Source organism: Kogia breviceps, chromosome 12 (assembly GCF_026419965.1).
Source record: "Kogia breviceps isolate mKogBre1 chromosome 12, mKogBre1 haplotype 1, whole genome shotgun sequence".
Lineage (NCBI taxonomy): Eukaryota > Metazoa > Chordata > Mammalia > Artiodactyla > Physeteridae > Kogia > Kogia breviceps.
In genome coordinates, this window is record NC_081321.1 from 38216916 (window position 1) to 38238001 (window position 21086).

General features: G+C 37.0%; 2 protein-coding genes across 5 annotated transcripts in view; one reads left to right on the forward strand and one right to left on the reverse strand.

The window, feature by feature from the left end:
- The window catches only part of PFKM (phosphofructokinase, muscle), a 478771-nt gene that overhangs the window by 396656 nt on the left and 61029 nt on the right, over positions 1 to 21086 (forward strand). The window lies entirely within an intron of this gene.
- Positions 1 to 21086, reverse strand: part of SENP1 (SUMO specific peptidase 1) — a 62590-nt gene that overhangs the window by 22529 nt on the left and 18975 nt on the right. For all 4 annotated transcript variants that reach the window (XM_067009182.1, XM_067009183.1, XM_059080410.2 and 1 more), the window contains 7 exons: positions 15916 to 16019; positions 15547 to 15833; positions 13948 to 14002; positions 10069 to 10107; positions 9170 to 9254; positions 8783 to 8938; positions 7771 to 7902 (listed from right to left, as the gene is read on the reverse strand). In XM_067009182.1, coding sequence (XP_066865283.1) covers positions 7771 to 7902; positions 8783 to 8938; positions 9170 to 9254; positions 10069 to 10107; positions 13948 to 14002; positions 15547 to 15833; positions 15916 to 16019 — 858 coding nt within the window. The remainder of the gene's footprint in view (positions 1 to 7770; positions 7903 to 8782; positions 8939 to 9169; positions 9255 to 10068; positions 10108 to 13947; positions 14003 to 15546; positions 15834 to 15915; positions 16020 to 21086) is intronic.

Genomic DNA, 21086 nt, shown 5'->3' on the forward strand with positions numbered 1-21086 from the left:
AAAAAAAAAAAAAAAAAACCAAAAAAAACCCTAGAAACAAATGAAAATGAAAATACGATGACCTAAAACCTATGGGATGCAGCAAAAGCAGTTCTAAGAGGGAAGTTTAGAGCAATATAATCTGACCTCGAGAAACAAGAAACAACTAAAATAAACAACCTAACCTTACACCTAAAGCAATTAGAGAAAGAAGAACAAAAAAACCCCAAAGTTAGCAGAAGGAAAGAAATCATAAAGATCAGATCAGAAATAAATGAAAAAGAAATGAAGGAAACAATAGCAAAGATCAATAAAACTAAAAGGCTGATCTTTGAGGAGAAACAAAATTGATAAACCATTAGCCAGACTCATTAAGAAAAAAAGGGAGAAGACTCAAATCAACAGAATTTGAAATGAAAAAGGAGAAGTAACAACCGACACTGCAGAAATACAAAGGATCATGAGAGATTACTACAAGCAACTCTGTGCCAATAAAATGGACAACCTGGAAAAAATGCACAAATTCTTAGAAAAGTACAACCTTCTGAGACTGAACCAGGAAGAAACAGAAAATATAAACAGACCAATCACAAGCACTGAAATGGAAATTGTGATTAATAATCTTCCAGCAAACAAAAGCCCAGGACCAGATGGCTTCACAAGCAAATTCTATCAAACATTTAGAGAAGAGGTAACACCTATCCTTCTCAAACTCTTCCAAAATATAGCAGAGGGAGGAACACTCCCAAATTCATTCTAAAAGGCCACCATCATCCTGATACCAAAACCAGACAAAGATGTCATAAAAAAAGAAAACTACAGGCCAATATCACTGATGAACATAAATGCAAAAATCCTCTCAACAAAATACTAGCAAACAGAATCCAACAGCACATTAAAAGGATCATACACCCTGATCCAGTGGTGTTGATCCCAGGAATGCAAGGATTCTTCAATATATGCAAATCATTCAATGTGTTACACCATATTAACAAATTGAAGGAGAAAAACCATATGATCATCTCAGTAGATGCAGAAAAATCTTTTGAGAAAATTCAACATCCATTTATGATAAAAAGTCTCCAGAAAGTAGGCACAGAGGGAACCTACCTCAACACAGTAAAGGCTATATATGACAAACCCACAGCCAACATCATTCTCAACAGTGAAAAACTGAAACCATTTCCACTAAGATCAGGAACAAGACAAGGTTGCCCACTCTCACCACTATTATTCAACATAGTTTTGGAAGTTTTAGCCACAGCCATCAGAAAAGAAAAAGAAATAAAAGGAATCCAAATCAGAAAAGAAGAAGTAAAACTGTCACTGTTTGCAGATGACATGATACTATACATAGAGAATCCTAAAGATACTACCAGAAAACTACTAAAGCTAATCAATGAATTTGGTAAAGTAGCAGGATACAAAATTAATGCACAGAAATCTTCTGCGTTCTAATACACTAATGATGAAAAACCTGAAAGAGAAATTAAGGAAACACTCCCATTTACCATTGCAACAAAAAGAATAAAACACCTAGGAATAAACCTACCTAAGGAAACAAAAGACCTGTTTGCAGAAAACTATAAGACACTGATGAAAGAAATTAAAGATGATACAAACAGATGGAGAGATATACTATGTTCTTGGATTGGAAGAATCAACATTGTGAAAATGACTATACCACCCAAAACAATCTACAGATTCAATACAATCCCTATCAAACTACCAATGGCATTTTTCACAGAACTAGAACAAAAAATTGCACCATTTGTATGGAAACAAAAGACCCCGAATAGCCAAAGCAATCTTGAGAAAGAAAAACAGAGCTGGAGGAATCAGTCTCCTGGACTTCAGACTATACTACAAAGCTACAGTAATCAAGCCACACTGTACGGGCACAAAAACAGAAATATAGACCAATGTAACAGGATAGAAGCCCAGAGATAAACCCACGCACATATGGTCACCTTATCTTTGATAAAGGAGGCAAGAGTATACAACAGAGAAAAGACAGCCTCTTCAATAAGTGGTGCTGGGAAAACTGGACAGCTACATGGAAAAGAATGAAATTAGAACACTTCCTTACACCTTACACAAAAATAAACTCAAAATGGATTAAAGACCTAAATGTAAGGCCAGACACTATAAAACTCTTAGAGGAAAACATAGGCAGAACACTCTATGACATAAATCACAGCAAGATCCTTTTTGACCCACCTCCTAGAGAAATGGAAACAAAAACAAACAAATGGAACCTAATGAAACTTAAAAGCTTTTGCACAGCAAAGGGAACCATAAACAAGATGAAAAGATAACCCTCAGAATGGGAGAAAATATTTGCAAATGAATCAACGGACAAAGGATTAAACTCCAAAATATATAAACAGCTCATGCAGCTCAATATTAAAAAAACAAACATCCCAAGGGCTTCCCTGGTGGCGCAGTGGTTGAGAATCCGCCTGCCGATGCAGGAGACATGGGTTCGTGCCCTGGTCCGGGAAGATCCCACATGCTGCGGAGCGGCTGGGCCCGTGAGCCATGGCCACTGAGCCTGCGCGTCCGGAGCCTGTGCTCCGCAACGGGAGAGGCCACAACAGTGAGAGGCCCGCATACCGAAAAAAAAAAAAAAAAAAAAAAAACAAACATCCCAATCCAAAAATGGGCAGAAGACCTAAACAGACATTTCTCTAAAGAAGATATACAGATCGCCAACAAACACATGAAAGGATGCTCAACATCACTAATCATTAGAGAAATGCAAATCAAAACTACAATGAGGTATCACCTCACACTGGTCAGAATGGCTATCATCAAAAACTCTACAAACAATAAATGCTGGAGAGGGTGTGGAGAAAAGGGAACCCTCTTGCCCTGTTGGTGGGAATGTCAATTGATACAGCCACTATGGAGAACAGCAGGGAGGCTCATTAAAAAACTAAAACTAGAACTACCATATGACCCAGCAATCCCACTACTGTACATATACGCTGAGAAAAGCATAATTCAAAAAGAGTCGTGGGGGCTTCCCTGGTGGCGCAGTGGTTAAGAATCCGCCTGCCAATGCAGGGGACACAGGTTCGAGCCCTGGTCTGGGAAGATCACACATGCCGTGGAGCAACTAAGCCCATGTGCCACAACTACTGAGCCTGCGCTCTAGAGCCTGCGAGCCACAACTACTGAAGCTCTTGCACCTAGAGCCCATGCTCTGCAACGAGAGAAGCCACGACAATGAGAAGCCTGTGCACCGCAACGAACTGTAGCCTCCACTCACCACAACTAGAGAAAGCCTGAGCATAGCAACGAAGACCCAATACAGCCAAAAATAAAAACAAATAAAAAAATAAAAATATTTTAAAAGTAAAAAATAAAAAACAGAGTCATGTACCACAATGTTCATTGCAGCTCTATTTACAATAGCCAGGACATGGAAGCAACCTAAGTGTCCAGGGACAGATGAATGGATAAAGAAGAAGTGGCACATGTATACAATGGAATATTACTCAGCCATAAAAAGAAACGAAATTGAGTTATTTGTAGTGAGGTGGATGGACCGAGAGTCCATCATACAGAGTGAAGTAAGTCAGAAAGGGAAAAACAAATACCGTATGCTAACACATATACATGGAATCTAAAAAAAAGTGGTTGTGATGAACCTAGGGGCAGGACAGGAATAAAGACACAGACATAGAGAATAGACTTGAGGACATGGGGAGGAGGAAGGGTAAGCTGGAATGAAGTGAGAGAGTGGCATGGACATATATACACTACCAAATGTAAAATAGATAGCTAGTGGGAAGTAGCTGCATAGCTCAGGGAGATCAGTTCAGTGCTTTGCAACCACCTAGAGGGGTGGGATAAGGAGGGTGGGAGGGAGACGCAAGAGGGAGGGGATATGGGGATATATGTTTACATATAGCTGATTCACTTTGTTATACAGCAGAAACTAATACAACACTGTAAAGCAATTATACTCCAATAAAGATGTTAAGGGAAAAAAAAACATGTTAGAAAGCCTGTTGTATGAACAGGCACTGTGGCCTACTCTTCTTTTAGGAAAGAGAGCAGAGAAAGGGTAGCCTAATGGCTTTCTGTACATATCCCAAATACAGGACTTCTGGATTTTATTTTCCTTATAAACTAAACATGATCCCTTTCATTTCTAGGATCTTATACTCCTTGTCTATAAAGCAGTAGAAATAATGTGTCAACCACCTTCTTTTGGAGAAAATTTTAATGCAGCCTATAAAACTGACAAGAAAACAAAAAGAAAAGAAATGGTTATTAATGAAAATATCTGTTTGCAGGAAGGAGAACAGCAGTGAAGAGAGAGCAAATTACTTGCAAAAGATTGAGAATTCACAATTGAGAAATGGAATTAAGTATTTTTAAATGATTATGAATAATTAAGGATATCTACTAATTCCCCTTCAGAGTGGTATTAGCTTCTTAAGGGCAGTAATTCTAAAAGCCTAAGAAATGTGGTACTTTGAAAACAGTGCTTGTTAAAATAGTTAAAATAGTTATTAAAGTACTTATTATAACAGTTCTCATCATCATTATAGACATGTGAATTGGCACCTGCTTTCAAGGTTAACATTATTCTGAACTCAGAAGACAAGTACTCCTTACAAAAGTTATGGGTAGGTGTGGTAGAGATAAAGTAGGCAAGGAATCTTTCCTTTCCCTTGTCTCTTCTAAGTAATGTAATTTCCATGAACTTTGGTAAAAATCCAGCCTCTGGTGGGCCCAGGGAATGGAAAATATGTCCTGATGAATGCTGCCTCTGTAAGGGAGCTCACTGAGGTAATACCAGAATATATACCAAGAACTCAGCTCATATCCTACTCATTGCTGCCCCCTAGAAGGTTCTGTATAATTTACAACAAACACGAGCTACAATCCCTATAGAATAACTGACTCTTCTCCATTTAGCAGTGGCAGTCAAAAAATGGTAAAAGACCACAGATTAATATCTCCAAATCAACAACACTTAATTGGTGGATATTTATGACTGTTCTTGATTTTCATTTTGCCTTTGATTTGCTGAGCTCTTTTTTTCCCCTGTTATTTGGCCCAATGTTCTAATATCACTATTCTGAGCCACAAGAAGCAAGGGATGTTTCCCCTAAAGCAAGACAGTATCAAACCATAATTTCTTTACTATTCTTGGTCAAAGATATTACTCAGGGAGTGATGAACTTCTGAAATTTATATCTTATAAACTCACCAATGGCAAAGACGGTAGGGTTAGTTCAGCTGGCCCCATTGAAAATCAACCTACTAGACAAGACATGGTTCTCAAATCCTATACATCTAATCCTAAAACAGGATCCAATTTAAGATTCTGAGGCAGTATGACATAATAGATAAGACCCAATGCTTGAGTCTAAATCCTGGCTCTGCTACTTACTAGTCATGCAAACTTGCAAGTTTCTTAATCTTTCTATGCCTTGTTTCTTTATTAAATGAAGATGATAAAATTACAGTATCTACCTCCAAGGGTTGTGGTGACTATGACATGAGGAGAACACATAAAACACTTAGAATAAACCATAAACAAGACGAAAGACAACCCTCAGAATGGGAGATAATACTTGCAAATGAAGCAACTGAAAAAAGATTAATCTCCAAAATATACAAGCAGCTCATGCAGCTCAATATCAAAAAAACAAACAACCCAATCCAAAAATGGGCAGAAGACGTAAATAGACATTTCTCCAAAGAAGATATACAGATTGCCAACAAACACATGAAAGGATGCTCAACATCACTAATCATTAGAGAAATGCAAATCAAAACCATAATGAGGTTATCACCTCATACTGGTCAGAATGGCCATCATCAAAAAAATCTACAAACAATACATGATGGAGAGAGTGTGGAAAAAAGGGAACCCTATTGCACTGTTGGTGGGAATGTAAAATGATACAGTCACTACGTAGAACAGTATGGAGGTTCCTTAAAAAACTAAAAATAGAACTACCATATGACCCAGCAATCCCACTACTGGGCATATACCCTGAGAAAACCATAATTCAAAAAGAGTCATGTGGGCTTCCCTGGTGGCGCAGTGGTTGAGAGTCCACCTGCCGATGCAGGGGACACAGGTTCGTGCCCCGGTCCGGGAAGATCCCACATGCCGCAGAGCGGCTGGGCCCGTGAGCCATGGCTGCTGAACCTGCGCTCCGCAATGGGAGAGGCCACAACGGTGAGAGGCCCGCGTACCGCAAAAAAAAAAAAAAAAAAAAAAAAGAGTCATGTACCACAACGTTCACTGCAGCACTATTTACAATAGCCAGGACACAGGAGCAACTTAAGTGTCCAATGGATAGAGAAGATGTGGCACATATACACAATGGAATATTACTCAGCCATAAAAAGAAACAAAATTGAGTTATTTGTAGTGATATGGGTGGACCTAGAGTCTGTCATACAGAGTGAAGTAAATCAGAAAGAGAAAAACAAATACCGTATGCTAACACATACACATGGAATCTAAAAAAAATGGTTCTGATGAACCTAGGCACAGGACAGGAATAAAGATGCAGATGTAGAGAATGGACCTGAAGACATGGGGAGGGGGAAGGGTAAGCTGGGACGAAGTGAGAGAGTGGCACTGACATATACACACTACCAAATGTAAAATAGATAGCTAGTGGGAAGTAGCTGCATAGCACAGGGAGATCAGCTCGGTGCTTTGTGACCACCTAGAGGGGTGGGAGGGAGATGCAAGAGGGAGGGGATATGGGGATATATGTTTACATATAGCTGATTCACTTTGTTATACAGCAGAAACTAACACACCATTGTAAAGCAATTATACTCCAATAAAGACGTTTAAGAAAAAAAGGTATTTGAGTTCCAAAAAACTACTGAATAACATGAGGTAAATGCCCAACAGACGCTGGCCAATATTAGTACTTGGAAGGTCTTAAACATACAAGGCCAGGATACAGATACCTAGAATATCTAGTGCTTACTATATTGAGCATCTAAAAAGTATCCATAGCTATGAAGCTTGAGTTCATCCAAGATATCAAGCTGGAATGCTCCTACTGGGCCTAAGAAGGAGGCAGGTACTTAGGGAAAAAATCCCAACCCAGCTCTCTTCTTTTGCTGTGAAAATATCCTTCCTAAACCTGTAGGCTCCTACAGGTTTAGGAATAGGACAGATCAGTTTAAAGATTCTAATGTAACTAATCTACATAAAATAATTAGAACTCTCAGGAGCTGAGAGCCATACCTTTTCTCTTTTTTAACTTAATACAACAAATATTTAATAATGTAACTTCTATGTCAGTTTAAAAAATAACACGTATAAATGTAGGCTATTTTAGAAAGCTTCCCACTCATAACGTAAGTGACCTAAGTAGAGACAGAAAGGGTAGTAGAAATGGATTCCTACATGGAAATCCCGAAGTATTCCTTCACGCTGCAACATGGTCAGCTATTAAATATTTGCTCAAAAGATGTGAACTGCAGGGCAGGTGGTGCCTTAAACAGAGCGAGAATACCAATAATCGAATGTCCTCTCCCTCAGCGTCCATATCTTCAACACATAAAAAGATAAATGAGCAGTTCTCAGACATTAAGGTACATAAAAAAAACACCTGAGATGTTTAAAATACATAACTCTACCACACTGACTCAAACTTATCCATGAGAATGGAGAGGCCTGTCTGAAGCAGGTCATCCAGGGACCACACTTTGAGAAACAGTGAAATAATACCTTTTGTTTCCACTTGATGTTCACTTACACTTTGAATATAAAAACAAGTGTGAGATTACCTCATCATTGAGCCAGTTCAGATGGTTTAGAGTTTGAATATCTTTGCGTGTAATGGTCAAGCGGAATGCTTCACTCAGAACTTCATCCTGGTTCCCATTACAAAATACATTCTTTATTTCTTTCTCCATTTCCTAGGGAACCAAGAAGTGTCAGAGATCAAGCATACATGGCCTTAGACATCTCTCACCAATCTCTCACCAAGCTCCATGTAATCCCTAGACTTAAATCAACTATTTACTTCTAACATTTTGTTTTCTATTCCTTCCAGTAATCTCCCTGATTACTTCCTTCCATCCTAGCTTGTCCTCCCTTCTCTGTTTCAGTACATTTCAGACCCTTGTTTCATATTATTCCTGAAGTCTGAAATAATCTTTTGCTGTCAAATTTCCTAAGTTCATGAGAAGACCTAATTATATTTTATATCTTTGGTCCAAACAATTTCCTGAGAAATAGAATCTTTCTCAAAGGCAATAAGGGAATAAAGGTAGTGAAGTCTTTTAGAAACATTTTCCTAGAAAAATTTGTTTTACTTTTTTAATGTAAACCTGTGGAATTCAGCACAACTATAATAAATGTGTTATACTCACCAGCTATATGACAGTTTTTCAAACAGAAGAATGAATTAAGGAACAGATTTTTAAATGTATGCAGACTTTTATGTATTTTCCAAATTTTTATTCTGCATTTTATTGCTTAAAAAAAAGGGTAAGGCTCAACTTACTATTTGATATCAAAGTACCAGACACATGCATTAAGTAAAAGTGCACATGAAATGAAACACAAATTTATTAAATGCTTTTTTACTGAAGTCACTAAAAGTCACCCATAATTCTTTCCTGAATTTTCAATAATCCTTTAAAAATAAAGCCAAGATTGGTATGCAATACATATGAAAGCAGGAGTATGCAATACAATTTAAATACCAAATTACTTTTATGTTTGAAATTTGTCCAAAGAATTCTCTCTAAACACAACACTTGCTAGTGTAGGAATTTAGAGTATATAATTTACCTCTGTGATTTCAGGAAATTCATCTTCACTCTCCGTTAATTTATGACCTTTTTTTCCTGTTTCTTGGGCGATCGTGACAGGAATCTCCTTTTCAAGAGGCACACGAAGATGCAGTTCTACTGAATCATGTACTGAATGTTCTTGTTCCTGCAGTCTCTGAAAAACAGAGCTTCAAAATAAGTGGAATAAAGAAATCTACTATTTCTCTATGTATACTAAGTAGTACTAGCTGGAGAGACCAAGAACATAGACCACTTATCATACAATGCTATGCTGCCACACTATCTTGCAGTTACAACAACTTTGATCCCAAATCCAGGTAACCTTCTAAAATTAGTTTCAACCTGGATGTGCTATTCATTTATTATCTCAAAAAAATTGTTTTACCTCGTTTTGAAGCTGTAATGCCAGTGCTTTCTGTTCTTCAATCTGGCGCAATCTTTCCCGTGCTCGAGAATCATAAACACTAGTCCTTAGAAATGAAAAGGAATGTGACACAAATGCAGACCCCTCTCTCAGCGTCAAGAACGTTGCTGACGCACAATGAGCGTTAAATATAAAACCCTCAGAGAGAAAGTCTAAAATCTTTATACTAACTTATCACTACACTTACTTTAAGACAAAGTGAAACCACATGGTGTTACTGAAATTATCCTATTATTTTTATGAAATAATGAAAATTACTAGTTTGTTGCTAAACGTGAACAAGTGACTTTTGTGTTCGTAAATGTGGAGTCCTTTTTTAAAAACATGCTTCTAAGATTATGGAGAAAGTGAAGCTTCATTCTAGAAATCCAAAAATGAAATTGAATCCCAAAGAAGAAAATAATACAAGATATCATCGAGGTTTTAGATCAAATATTGTATTTATGATCCAGAAGAAGAAACATGGGTTTCTTTTTTTCTTTAAAAAAAAATCAACTAGAAACTAGAGACTAATCAGTGATTTCGCAAACTCCAGAAATAAAGATTATTCAATAAATTAGTTTTATCAATGTGAAAATAAAGGCACTTACTTTCCGTTCTATATAATAGCTAACTTTGAAATATTTTTCCAATTCAGTTGAGCTTCAACAATTGTTACAGATTTAATAAACCTGAGCATAGATATGTCCCAAACCCAATAGAACCTTTAAAACCCAATAACTTAAAAGTTATTTTCTATATAGACAAACATAGGAAATTTTTACTGACTAAAAATAGGTAGGGTGATTGGCTAATTGATTTCTTCTAACTGAAAAGAAAGTGATAGAGAGGGAAAAATGATACCAAAAATAATAACTTACAATTCTTTGATCCACAGCTCTGCCTGGAAAAAAGTAGGACTATGGGTGGGAAAAGAAAAATGTGACAAATGAGCAGGAGACGTAAAGGAAAATCAAATATTTTCATCAAGAAAACCAATTATTTAAACAGTTTATAAAAATGCTTTACAAGTATGCAATAAATAAAAGGACCTAAATTACATAAAACAATTCTAACTGGGAAGTAAAGGAATACAAATATGAGTCATCTGCACATGTACAGTTAAAAGACGACCCAACGTTCAGCCTAGAAATTAAGTTTAGCATGCTCCTTACTTGGAAGAGAGGCCAACACAATGTGAAAGAGTACATCACTTGTCAAGGCAATATAGTAAGCTAGAACGTTCCTCTTTCCAAATGGCTCAGATTGACAGATTTATTAATGGTTTAATAAAATCTTATGGGTTCTTGGACTTCTCGTAGGTCTACTTGAGTAAAAATACATTCAACCACATCACATTAGATACTGAAAATCCCCGCCCACAGAATAGCCCATATCAAATGGCTAATAAGCCAACGAACCAAAGCGGATAATCAGCAATACAACTCCATTCCAAAGATGAAAGGCCAGTTCTACTCCATGCAGCTCTTGCTGACAACCCAAGTGAATAGTGCTTAGCAGAGTCACAGGTATGCTCTCTGTTCTAGAGACTTTTGCTCTTCTCAGAATTTCTTGTCTCCTTTCTTATCTCCTTGCCCCTAACTGAAGGAGTTCTCATAGAACCAAATGAAAGCAGAGTGAACAGTTTTCCAAAGAAAACTTTCAGATACGTAGAACAAGAAAACAGAGCATCAAATTGGAATTTAAGAGACCAGTATCTCCTGGAGCTGCTTTGTGACCCTGAGCAAGTCACTTCCTTTCCATGGCCTCAATTTCTGGGTTTGTAAACATGGAGATTAGAGTCCCTTTCAGTTCTTAAATGTCTACAATCTGTCCTGTAAAGGAAAGAATAAGGGCTCAGAGATTATCCCCTTGCTCCTTAGCCTAACTTCTGAGAATTAGTATTCCCAATCATCCTTAGTTCTGGGGTTTGGTGATAAACATGCTGTTCTATTACCTCCCCACTGTCGGTAGCCTACCTCCTTAACACAGTGAACGACTGATATAACAGCCAAGAAAGAAGTCACAGAGATCAATGGAAGCACTGTGAGGAACTACTTAGTGTGGGATACTAAAAACAAATGAATGTGAGAATACATTTATTGAACAATATAATGAAGTGACAAGAATCACACAGAATTTCATGGTACTGGATCATGCTATTCAAATTTGTCTGCTCCCCTTATTAGAATATAAACTTGATGAGGATAAGAATTTTTCTCTTTTGTATTTACTACTGTATCCTCTGCACCAAGAATAGTGCCTGACACATAGCAGGCAGTCAGTATTTACTGAATAAATGAATAATGTAAGGGCCAAGCACTTCTCTTTAACAGATCAAGGTATCTGCTGGCGCGGGAAAGCAAAATGCAGAGGAAAAAGCAAAATCTGTTTGCTTTTCAGAGATTATATATTACTTCTCATATAACTGAAGCAATAATAATTACAGCTACTTACTGAGCACCTACTTAGTGCTTTATGTATAAAACTCTCTTTTGGGGGTTTTACATATTAGTTAAGCCTCACAATAAACCTCAAATTAATTAAGACTCAATATAATGTATAATAAGGAAATATTACTTATACTGTACAGAAAAGGAAATTGAGTTCAAAAGAATAATTTGTTTTTGAAGAGCCAGGATCAGAAACTATTAATGTCCAATTCCAAAGACTGTGTTCTTTCTATTATTATAAACTGTCTTCTAAAAAACCAAAGTATTAAGCCAAAATGGAGATGATGAGTATTTGGGCTACTCAAAGAGAGTATTTCATGCTTTCTAGGAAATTCATTTATTTAACACAGATTTATTTACTAAGTACCCATGATGTGCCATGCACTATTATGGGTACCAGGTGGTAGTGCAAAGTTACTAGTACCGAACAAAGTACAGAGATAGAAGTACTGGAAGGGAAGACTAATGCTATCAGGAGAAGCCAGAGAAATGTCCTGAGAAAAAAATAACACCTGAGTCAGATTCTGAAAAGCAAAATAAGAGTGTAACAAGTGGACAAGGAGAGAAAAGGAATTCCAGGCAGAAGGGGAAGGGTTGGAATGTACAATGGCACAAAGGCATACAACACATGGCACATTCTGGGAAATAAGGGCAGATCTTCATTGCTGGAACTTAACGGAGCGGGAATGCTGGGAGATTAAGAATAAAAAGCCAGTCAATCAACCAAGCCTTGGGAGAGCAGGCTCCAACTTTGATAAACAGCATCATCCAATAAGCCTTACCCAAGACTACTTCTTGTCCATCTCACTCTTCAGTCATCACTAGGAGAAATTCTCCATAAAGGCAGACTCAGTAAAGAACTGAAGAACTGAGAGCACCCATTACATGAAATCAACTTTTTCCCAAGAAAGAACACCTATTTTTGCACATACATGTAAAGCACTTTTATAAGCATGTTATCTGTAAGTTAATCTTCACAACAATTCAATCGTAAGGTATTAATACTCGCATTTTATTGATAAGGAAACTGAGGTTTAGAAGAGTAAGTTGTCCAAAGTTACATGAAGCCTGGAAAAGGCAAGATCAGAACCCAGGTCTAACTCAAAAAAAAAAAGTATAAAGAATAAAGCATCTAAACTATAAAGTCTCCTTGAGAAACTATAACAACTGGAGAATTTTTAAAAATATCTAAAGTTTAGAACATACAGGGGAGCTGCAAAGACATAGAGGAACTGAGATGAGAAAGAACATTTTATTACCCCTAATCTTCTCAATGGAAAACTGATACCATTATTATTCTAGCAATTGAATTGCTAAGGCCAGATATGGCAAAGACATAACAATCTGAATAGCAACTTATTGGATTACAGAGGAAAAGTACTTGGTACCTCTCAGAGGGGTCAAGTTTCATATAGAAGATCACATTTGAATTGAGACTTAAAAGATAAGAAAAAGACTACTGCCAGATATACAAGTGGAGGGGGGAGAAGGGGAGCATACCAGGCATAAGGCACACAATGTGAAGGTAAGAAAATACCTATCATCTTATAAGTCAGCATATAATAAACACATGAAAGAATCCAGTATTTACATATGGTTCCTTCTCTCACCTCCACTGTGTCTCTCCTCAACTGTCACCTTATCAGAAACTTGCCATGATTATCCTAAATAGCACTCCCAAACCCCAGTCTATATACTACCCTGCTTTATTTTTCTTTGCAGCACTTATCACTAACAGGCATGTGTTTATTTGCTTATTTGTTCTCTATCTGTCCGCCATCCCTCCCCTTATACCCCTTACAATTAGAATGTAAACTCCTTGAGAGCAGAAACTTCATTTTGTTCACTGCTGTTATCTCCAATGTTTATACTAGTACCTGGCACCCAATAGACTATCAATAAATACTTGTTGAAGGAAAGAACACATGACAGGAAGCAAGACTTGTGGAGGAAGGGTGTTATATACCATACTAGGAGTTTGGGCTTGATTCTACGTCTGATAAGCCACCCTTGAGGGAGTTTAATGAATGATTAGATAAGCATTTTAGAAAGATCACTCTGCAGAATGGGAGATGGTCTAAAGAACAAGGCAAAGAATGGATTAGAAAACATGGTGGAAAATGGAATGAAGAACAAAATGGAGGCTGGAGGAAAAGAGATTAATCAGGAAGCTACTGAAATAATTCAAACAACATATAAGAGAGGTCTGAGTTGAGGCCATTTTATATTACTTAGATCTTAGTGAAGAAACGGTGATTAAACAGAGGGAGAACAATATGTTAAAAATGTCCTTTAACCAAAGTTTACCTGGGAGTTGGAGTCTGGGAATCTTTCACTTTGAGTAAAATCACAGAGTCTGATCCTAAACAATAAAACACAAGAGCATATCATTATTAACAAAATTCCACATGGTCGTACCTTCTAGATGTCTGTAGTTTAAGTTCCTATACTTTGTTATATTCTATTTCCATAAATATAACACAGCATAAGGATAAACGTAAGATGGAAGAGAAAGAGAGGCAGGTCCATTTTCACTGAGCCATAAATAGGGCTTAGTGAAGAGCCTGCCTCACAAATAAAGAAATCACTCTAAAAGAAAGTGTATATGCCCTTCAGCATCTCCTCCTGGGCTGAGCTTGCTCCCTGTGCTGCTTCTTTCTATTCCTGGGAAGCAAGAATGTGCCAAGATTTCTCAAAAGTCTTTAGTGCATGAGCTACCACAAGACTGAATAAGGTGAAAGAGGGAAGGGGAAGGAGGAACGGAAGAGAGGGGAGGGGACAAGAAGAGGAGGGAAGGCAGAAAGAGAGAGAGCAACCGCTATGTGAGAAGTAGCAGACTCTAAAGAGTATAAATTCTATCATTCTAGCATTTATTTTCTATTGATAGAGGAAGAAATCATGTCCTTCTAAAGCACTATGATTAGAATCTCATTTAGAATATTTAATAAATGGTACAAGGAAAGTAATTGAACAGTTCAGTGTAGTATATTTGTTCCAGTTTAGTTGTATCTAAGCATCTGCCATACAGTGCATGCTTCTGAAATTAACAGCTTTTAATAACAGTTCTCAGTAAATCACCTCACAAAATTTAATTTTTCATGAATATGTGTAGCTATATAAGGATGTCACCAATAATTTTAATTCTCAAGTGAGAATTTTAAGAAAGTGAGGAATAGATTTAAAGAAAAATTAAATGACCTGAAGGAGGGGGGGAGAGCCTTAGAGACTGATCTAGCAAAAGATCCCTAATGTCTAACCTTAACATAAAACTTGTTTTAAGTTACATGCCTAAATTCATACCATAAATACACATATAATGCAAACTTAAAGAAGGGGAAAACTAAGCAAACAAAAAAAGACTACCAGAGCAAAACTTTTAATTAACTGGAATGCTAAGAGACTGAATATTTTGGTCAGCTGAGGGTTAGGTAGAAAACTGTTTCCCAAACTTGCCGATGACCATTGCAAAATGCATAAACCTACTATACAGGTTTTATAAGTAGTACTTGTTTAAGAACTTTTACTTCAGTTCTTAATTGATGTTCCCAAACTCCTAGAACTTCAGAGTACTTAATTTTCATTGTAAAGTACTAGAAACAGAGACAGTACTGAAGTAACTGGGCTTAATATACTCTGACACAAGACTGCTCAGGAAGTTAATCTTTTAAATAAAATATTATAGGAAATCATTTGCATCTCCATGTAAGAAAAAAGTAAGCTACTTATATGCTTCATTTACTCGTGGAACAGCTAAATGAATTAAATGTATTTAAGGTATCTTGTATCTTATATCTTAATTAAGTTACATGTGTATTACTACCTTACCTATAATTCACATGGATCCATCCAATAAACTGTTAATTGGCTATTAGGGTTCAAAATACAGTTATACAACATCATTTTTACCTTCAGATTGTGTATTTGAAGCTGGTAAGTTATCTGGCTGATGTGAAAGAGAGTGGTGATGTTGGGGTTGATGGAGAGGATCAGAATCTTTGGATCCAAATGCAACAACATCTGGGGTATAAGGTGATATGGAAAACACATCGTGGGACAATTGTGCCTGGGCAGTTGAAATGCTGGCCGATCTAGATGATGAAGTATCAGAGCCAATGATCTGGGTTGCACAAGAGTTTCCATTCTTAAACAGTGAGTCTTTCAAAGTATTCTTACTGGAACTAAGACATCGAGACCTAGCAAGAGAAGAATACAACTTCAATATCAAATAACAAAATGTAGAATTAAATTCATTTGAAAAATGTTTCCGTGACTCACAAGTGTAAAGGAAAGTGCATGGTGGGTTTGGCTACAGAAAACTGTTTCCCTGTGACCATCTGTAGCAGCTGTCTGTAAATCTCTCGTTCTTCCTCTTGAACTGTCTATAAAAGAAAAAAAAAATCTTAAATACATCCAACGAGGCAAATGTTTCTCAAAGTAGTATCTAGACTTCCAGAAGCTCTGTCAAAGCTCTGGCAGCGTCCTCACGATAATTAAGAATTATGGTTCATTAATAATATTCTAGAAAGTTATAAAGTATACATAAGAGGAGTTGAGTGAAGCAAATACCAGACAGTATATTTTGGAAAATTATGGGGCATATACGTAAATAACAGCATAGAGAAACTACAGGATATGAAAGCAGAAGGCCACTTTTGTGTCACTTATAGAGTGCCAGAAATAAAACATTTGAGGACCTCTAAATAGGACTCCAACAAATCCCTTGACTCCTAATACCTATAAGAAAAACCACAAGGAAGTAACCAGAACAGTCAAGTGGGATATCTTGCTAAAGTTTCCTATTCTATCCAATTTTTAAGAGTGTAAGTATTTTCCAGAGATGGTTTTCATTATTTACCTTTTTTCCCCACTCAAGTCCCAATACTGAATTTAGGGAAAAGCACATACTCTACATCTACAACATAATTCACTTATTGACTTAAACACCTACTATGCTCCAGTCACTAAGATACCACACTGAATAAAATAAAGGCAATGCCCTTGTGAAGCTTACATTACAGCTGAAAGACTGACAAATAAACTAGTCAAGTAGTATGAAAGATAAGAGAATAGAAAGTGATGGAGGACGAACAGCAAGAACAGGTAAGACCTTTCTAAAAAGGTGATATTTCAATAGAAACCTAAATCAAAGGAAGAATCAGTCATAGAAATTTATAAAGTGTTCCAGGTAGAGTCAGAGCAAATGCAAAGGCCCTGAGACAGAAATATGCTTGATGGAATAGTAAGGTCAGTGTGAATCAGGAGAAGAATAGTAAGAAATGAGGTCACTTACTAGAGAACCAGATTACATAAGGACTTGTAACTATAATCATGGTAAAGTATCTACTCTGCACAGATCCCCTGAAGCAATGGGCTGCATTCATTAAATAACATGCCCCAGTATTTTCAAAATCTTATATAGAGTTTAATACAAGCACCAATCTTCACAAAATAATTTTAATACTTTGTGCCAGTGCTAGCAACACCCTACACTGTGACATTTCAATATGCACATAAGCATTTCATTCAGTTTCAAATGTTCCTTAAAAGCACAGTGAAGGGACTTCCCTCGTGGTGCAATGGTTAAGAATCCGCCTGCCAATGCTGGAGACACGGGTTCAAGCCCTGGTCTGGGAAGACTCCACATGCTGCAGAGCAACTAAGCCCATGCGCCACAACTACTGAGCCTGCGCTCTAGAGCTCACGAGCCACAACTACTGAGCCCACGTGCCGCAACTACTGAAGCCCGCGTGCCTAGAGCCCGTGCTCCGCAACAAGAGAAGCCACCTCAGTGAGAAGCCTGTGCACTGCAACGAAGAGTAGCTCCCGCTCACCGCAACTAGAGAAAGCCCGTGCACAGCAACGAAGACCCAACACAGCCAAAAATTAATTAATTAATTTTTAAAAGCACAATAAAGCAATTATCTATGCAAAGTTAAAAAGACACTAAATTTTTTCATCTTGAATCTTTTTTTTGTACATAGTAAATTTCAATTACATTGTCAGTATAATGTTACTGATCTAACAAGATACACATTGTACTGTGCTGCATGACAACCCCTTATGAGAAAGTGCTATCCTTAAATCTGAATAGTTGAGTGATCAGAAAAGGTAGAACTAGTTGAGCATTTGGTGGCAAAATAGACCCAAGAGAAAAAACAAATTTGCAATGCTCTATATGAAGAAAATAAACACCATTATTTTATCTCTTAGACATTAATATTATATTCAAGATGATGGTGGTCTTCTTTTTTAGTGTTTGTGAAGAGACTGTCTACAGTATTAAAAAACATAATTAAAATAAATGCCTCTTTGTTAAAACATAAATTGGCTATTATGAAAATTCTTCAAGTCGATAATATGAAGAATGAAGCATCATTACAGATTATTAGATTGTAAGAGAGATCTTTGCCAACCAACTCCACTGTGATCTATATACAGGAAAGTTGTGTTATCTGGCACTTTAACAACTGGAATTTTGAATACCCCTCCATGTAAATCTTGACTCTACCTTCCCACTACACCAAGTAACCTAATCCACAATACTATGGGGTTAACAGTATGTTGTTTTCAGGGGTAGTAAAATGGAAGGAGGGAAGGGAAACCATAAGTGGAATACCACACCTGAGTCATGGATATTAACTCAATCATTTTAGTTCATTTGCATTGTCCCAAGAAACTACATCTTAAAAAGCTTTGACTGTATTATCATAACATAGGGAGGAAAGTAAAGCAGATAAACTGGTGTAGGAGGTTACTCTGTATACCAAGGGAAAATAAAGAAATATGCCCATCACTTAAAGACCTCCAGAGAACACCAAGAATAATGAGATAGAAATGACCTTTAAAGAAAAAAAGAAAAAAAAGAAAGGACCTTTATTTGTGGTACCCTAAACACTTCAACCAAAAAGGGAAACATGAGGTGGGGGGAAGAATAAATCAGGAGCTTGGGATTAACGTACATCTACTACAATATATAAGATAGACAACCAACAAGGACCTACTCTATAGCACAGGGAAATCTACTGAATATTCTGTGATAACCTATATGAGAAAAGAATCTGAAAAAGAATAAATATATGTATAACTGAATCACTTTGCTGTAAACCTGAAATTAACACAACACTGTAAATCAACTACAATCCAATAAAATTTTTTTTAAAAAGACTTAAACCATAAAAAGTTAGAAACATTTCCCTCCTTCCTGATATCACACAGTGAAATGTTTTCTTGAAATAAATTTTTATACTTAGGACTTCCCTGGTGGCGCAGTGGTTAAGAATCCGTCTGCCCATGCAGGGGACAAGGGTTTGATCTCTGGTCCGTGAAGATCCCACATGGCGTGGAGTAACTACGCCCACATGTTGCAACCACTGAGCCCACAGCTGCAACTACTGAAGCCCATGTGCCTAGAGGCCGTGCTCCGCAACAAGAGAAGCCACCCCAATGAGAAGCCCACACACTGCAACGAAGAGTCACCCGTGTGCAGTAACAAAGACCCAACGCAGCCAAAAAAAAAAAAGAAAAAAATTTTTTATACTTATAAATAAAACATGAATAAACCAAGGATCCATTAAGCAACTCAGCTAATGCAAATTACAAGAAATCTAGATTAACTGAACGCAGAGTTGATTTTTAAAAATAATTTAACATACACAAAAGTCCCCACAAATCTTTTTCCCCAATAAATATATCTTCAAAGAAAAGCTTCTGTCTGAGCCTGAACAACCTCAGTCATTAGACAACATAAAATGAAGAGAAATAAATCCATATTCCAAATAATTATCTGAACTCCTTCAAATCCCATACTTTCAGTTTAAACTGATTTATGGTTTTAAAAAGAAATTACAGAAAAAAGGTTAAGAAGTTTTCACTGTTCTACATGTTTATTTGGAAGTTTCAAGAATTTATGTTTTTTTAAAATGATGCAAGGCACTTTTCTTTTGGGGGCTTCATTAAACAAAAAAACACTGGGTATATTACATTTTATTTAGAACCATTTTGGACAAAGAAAGAATAGTCTAAGCAACTCTCAAAAGAACACATAACATTTGGCTTTACCAAAAGCAAATGCAAGATGCAAGGAGGAAACTTCAAACATAATCCTTTTTTGGAGCATCTGGTACTATAAAGTAAAAAAAAAAAAAATTCTTTCTATGTATATAACTTCTTAAACTATTTTCTATTGAGAAAGCAAATTAGGAAATTGAGAGGAAAGGAAGCTATAATTGTATAAAATGTTAAAGGAAGTTGGCTAACGTTATGTTTCAAACCTAATAAAGGACCAAAGAAAGTTTAGTAAGTATAAGGACAATTAGTAAAGGATGTTTTTCTTAAAAAAAAAAAAAGAATAAAACCATCAGTGACATCTGTAAGGCAGTCTAACATCTTAAAATGCTGCTCAATATGTAGCAGAGAAGCATGTCTGGAAACAACATATAATTGAAAAGAAACTACTTGTGTTTTTACTATTTAACATTTCTATTGTCCCTAATATTTTTTTCTTTCCTAAACAGAAACTCTCATCCTCTGTAACAGTGCTAAGAGAACCTTCTGTGATAATGGAAATGATCTGTTTGTACTGTCCAATATGGTAGCCACTAGCCATATATGGCTAATGAGTACTTGAAATATGGCTAGTGTGACTGAGAAACTACACTTTTATTTAATTTGAATTAACTTAAATAGTGCACGTGGCTGGTGGTAACCCTACTGCAGTGGTCCCCAACCTTTTTGGCAACAGGGACTGGTTTCATGGAAGACAATTTTTCCTTGGAACGCGGGGAGTGGGGGATGGTTTCGGAATGATTCAAGTGCATTACATTTATTGTGCACTTTATTTCTATTATTATACTGCAATATATAATGAAATAATTATACAAGTCACCAAAATGCAGAATCAGTGTGAGCCCTGAGCTTGTTTTCACTTGCCACTCACTGATAGGGTTTTGATATGAGTCTGCAAGCAGTTGACTTATTATGGTCTCTGTGCAGTCAAACCTCTCTGCTAATGATAATCTGTATTTGCAGCCGCTCCCCGGTGCTAGCATCACCACCTCAGCTCCACCTCAGATCATCAGGCATTAGATTCTCACAAGGAGCGTGCAACCTAGATCCCTCATATGCGCAGTTCATGGTAGAGTTCAAGCTCCTATGAGAATCTAATGCCACCGCTGATCTGACAGGAGGCAGAGCTCAGGCGGTATTGTGAGTGATGGCGAGTGGCTGTAAATACAGATGAAGCTTCACTCGCTCACCTGCCCACCGGCCACTCACCTCCTGCTGTGCAGACCAGTTCCTAACAGGCCAGGGACTGATACCGGTCTGTGGCCGGGGTGTTGGGGACCCCTGCCCTATTGGATAGTATCGTTCTTTAATGTTGCCCTTGAATCAGCCAAGTGGTACAGCCACCACCTGCATATTTCCAAATTCTTCTTCCTCATGTATTA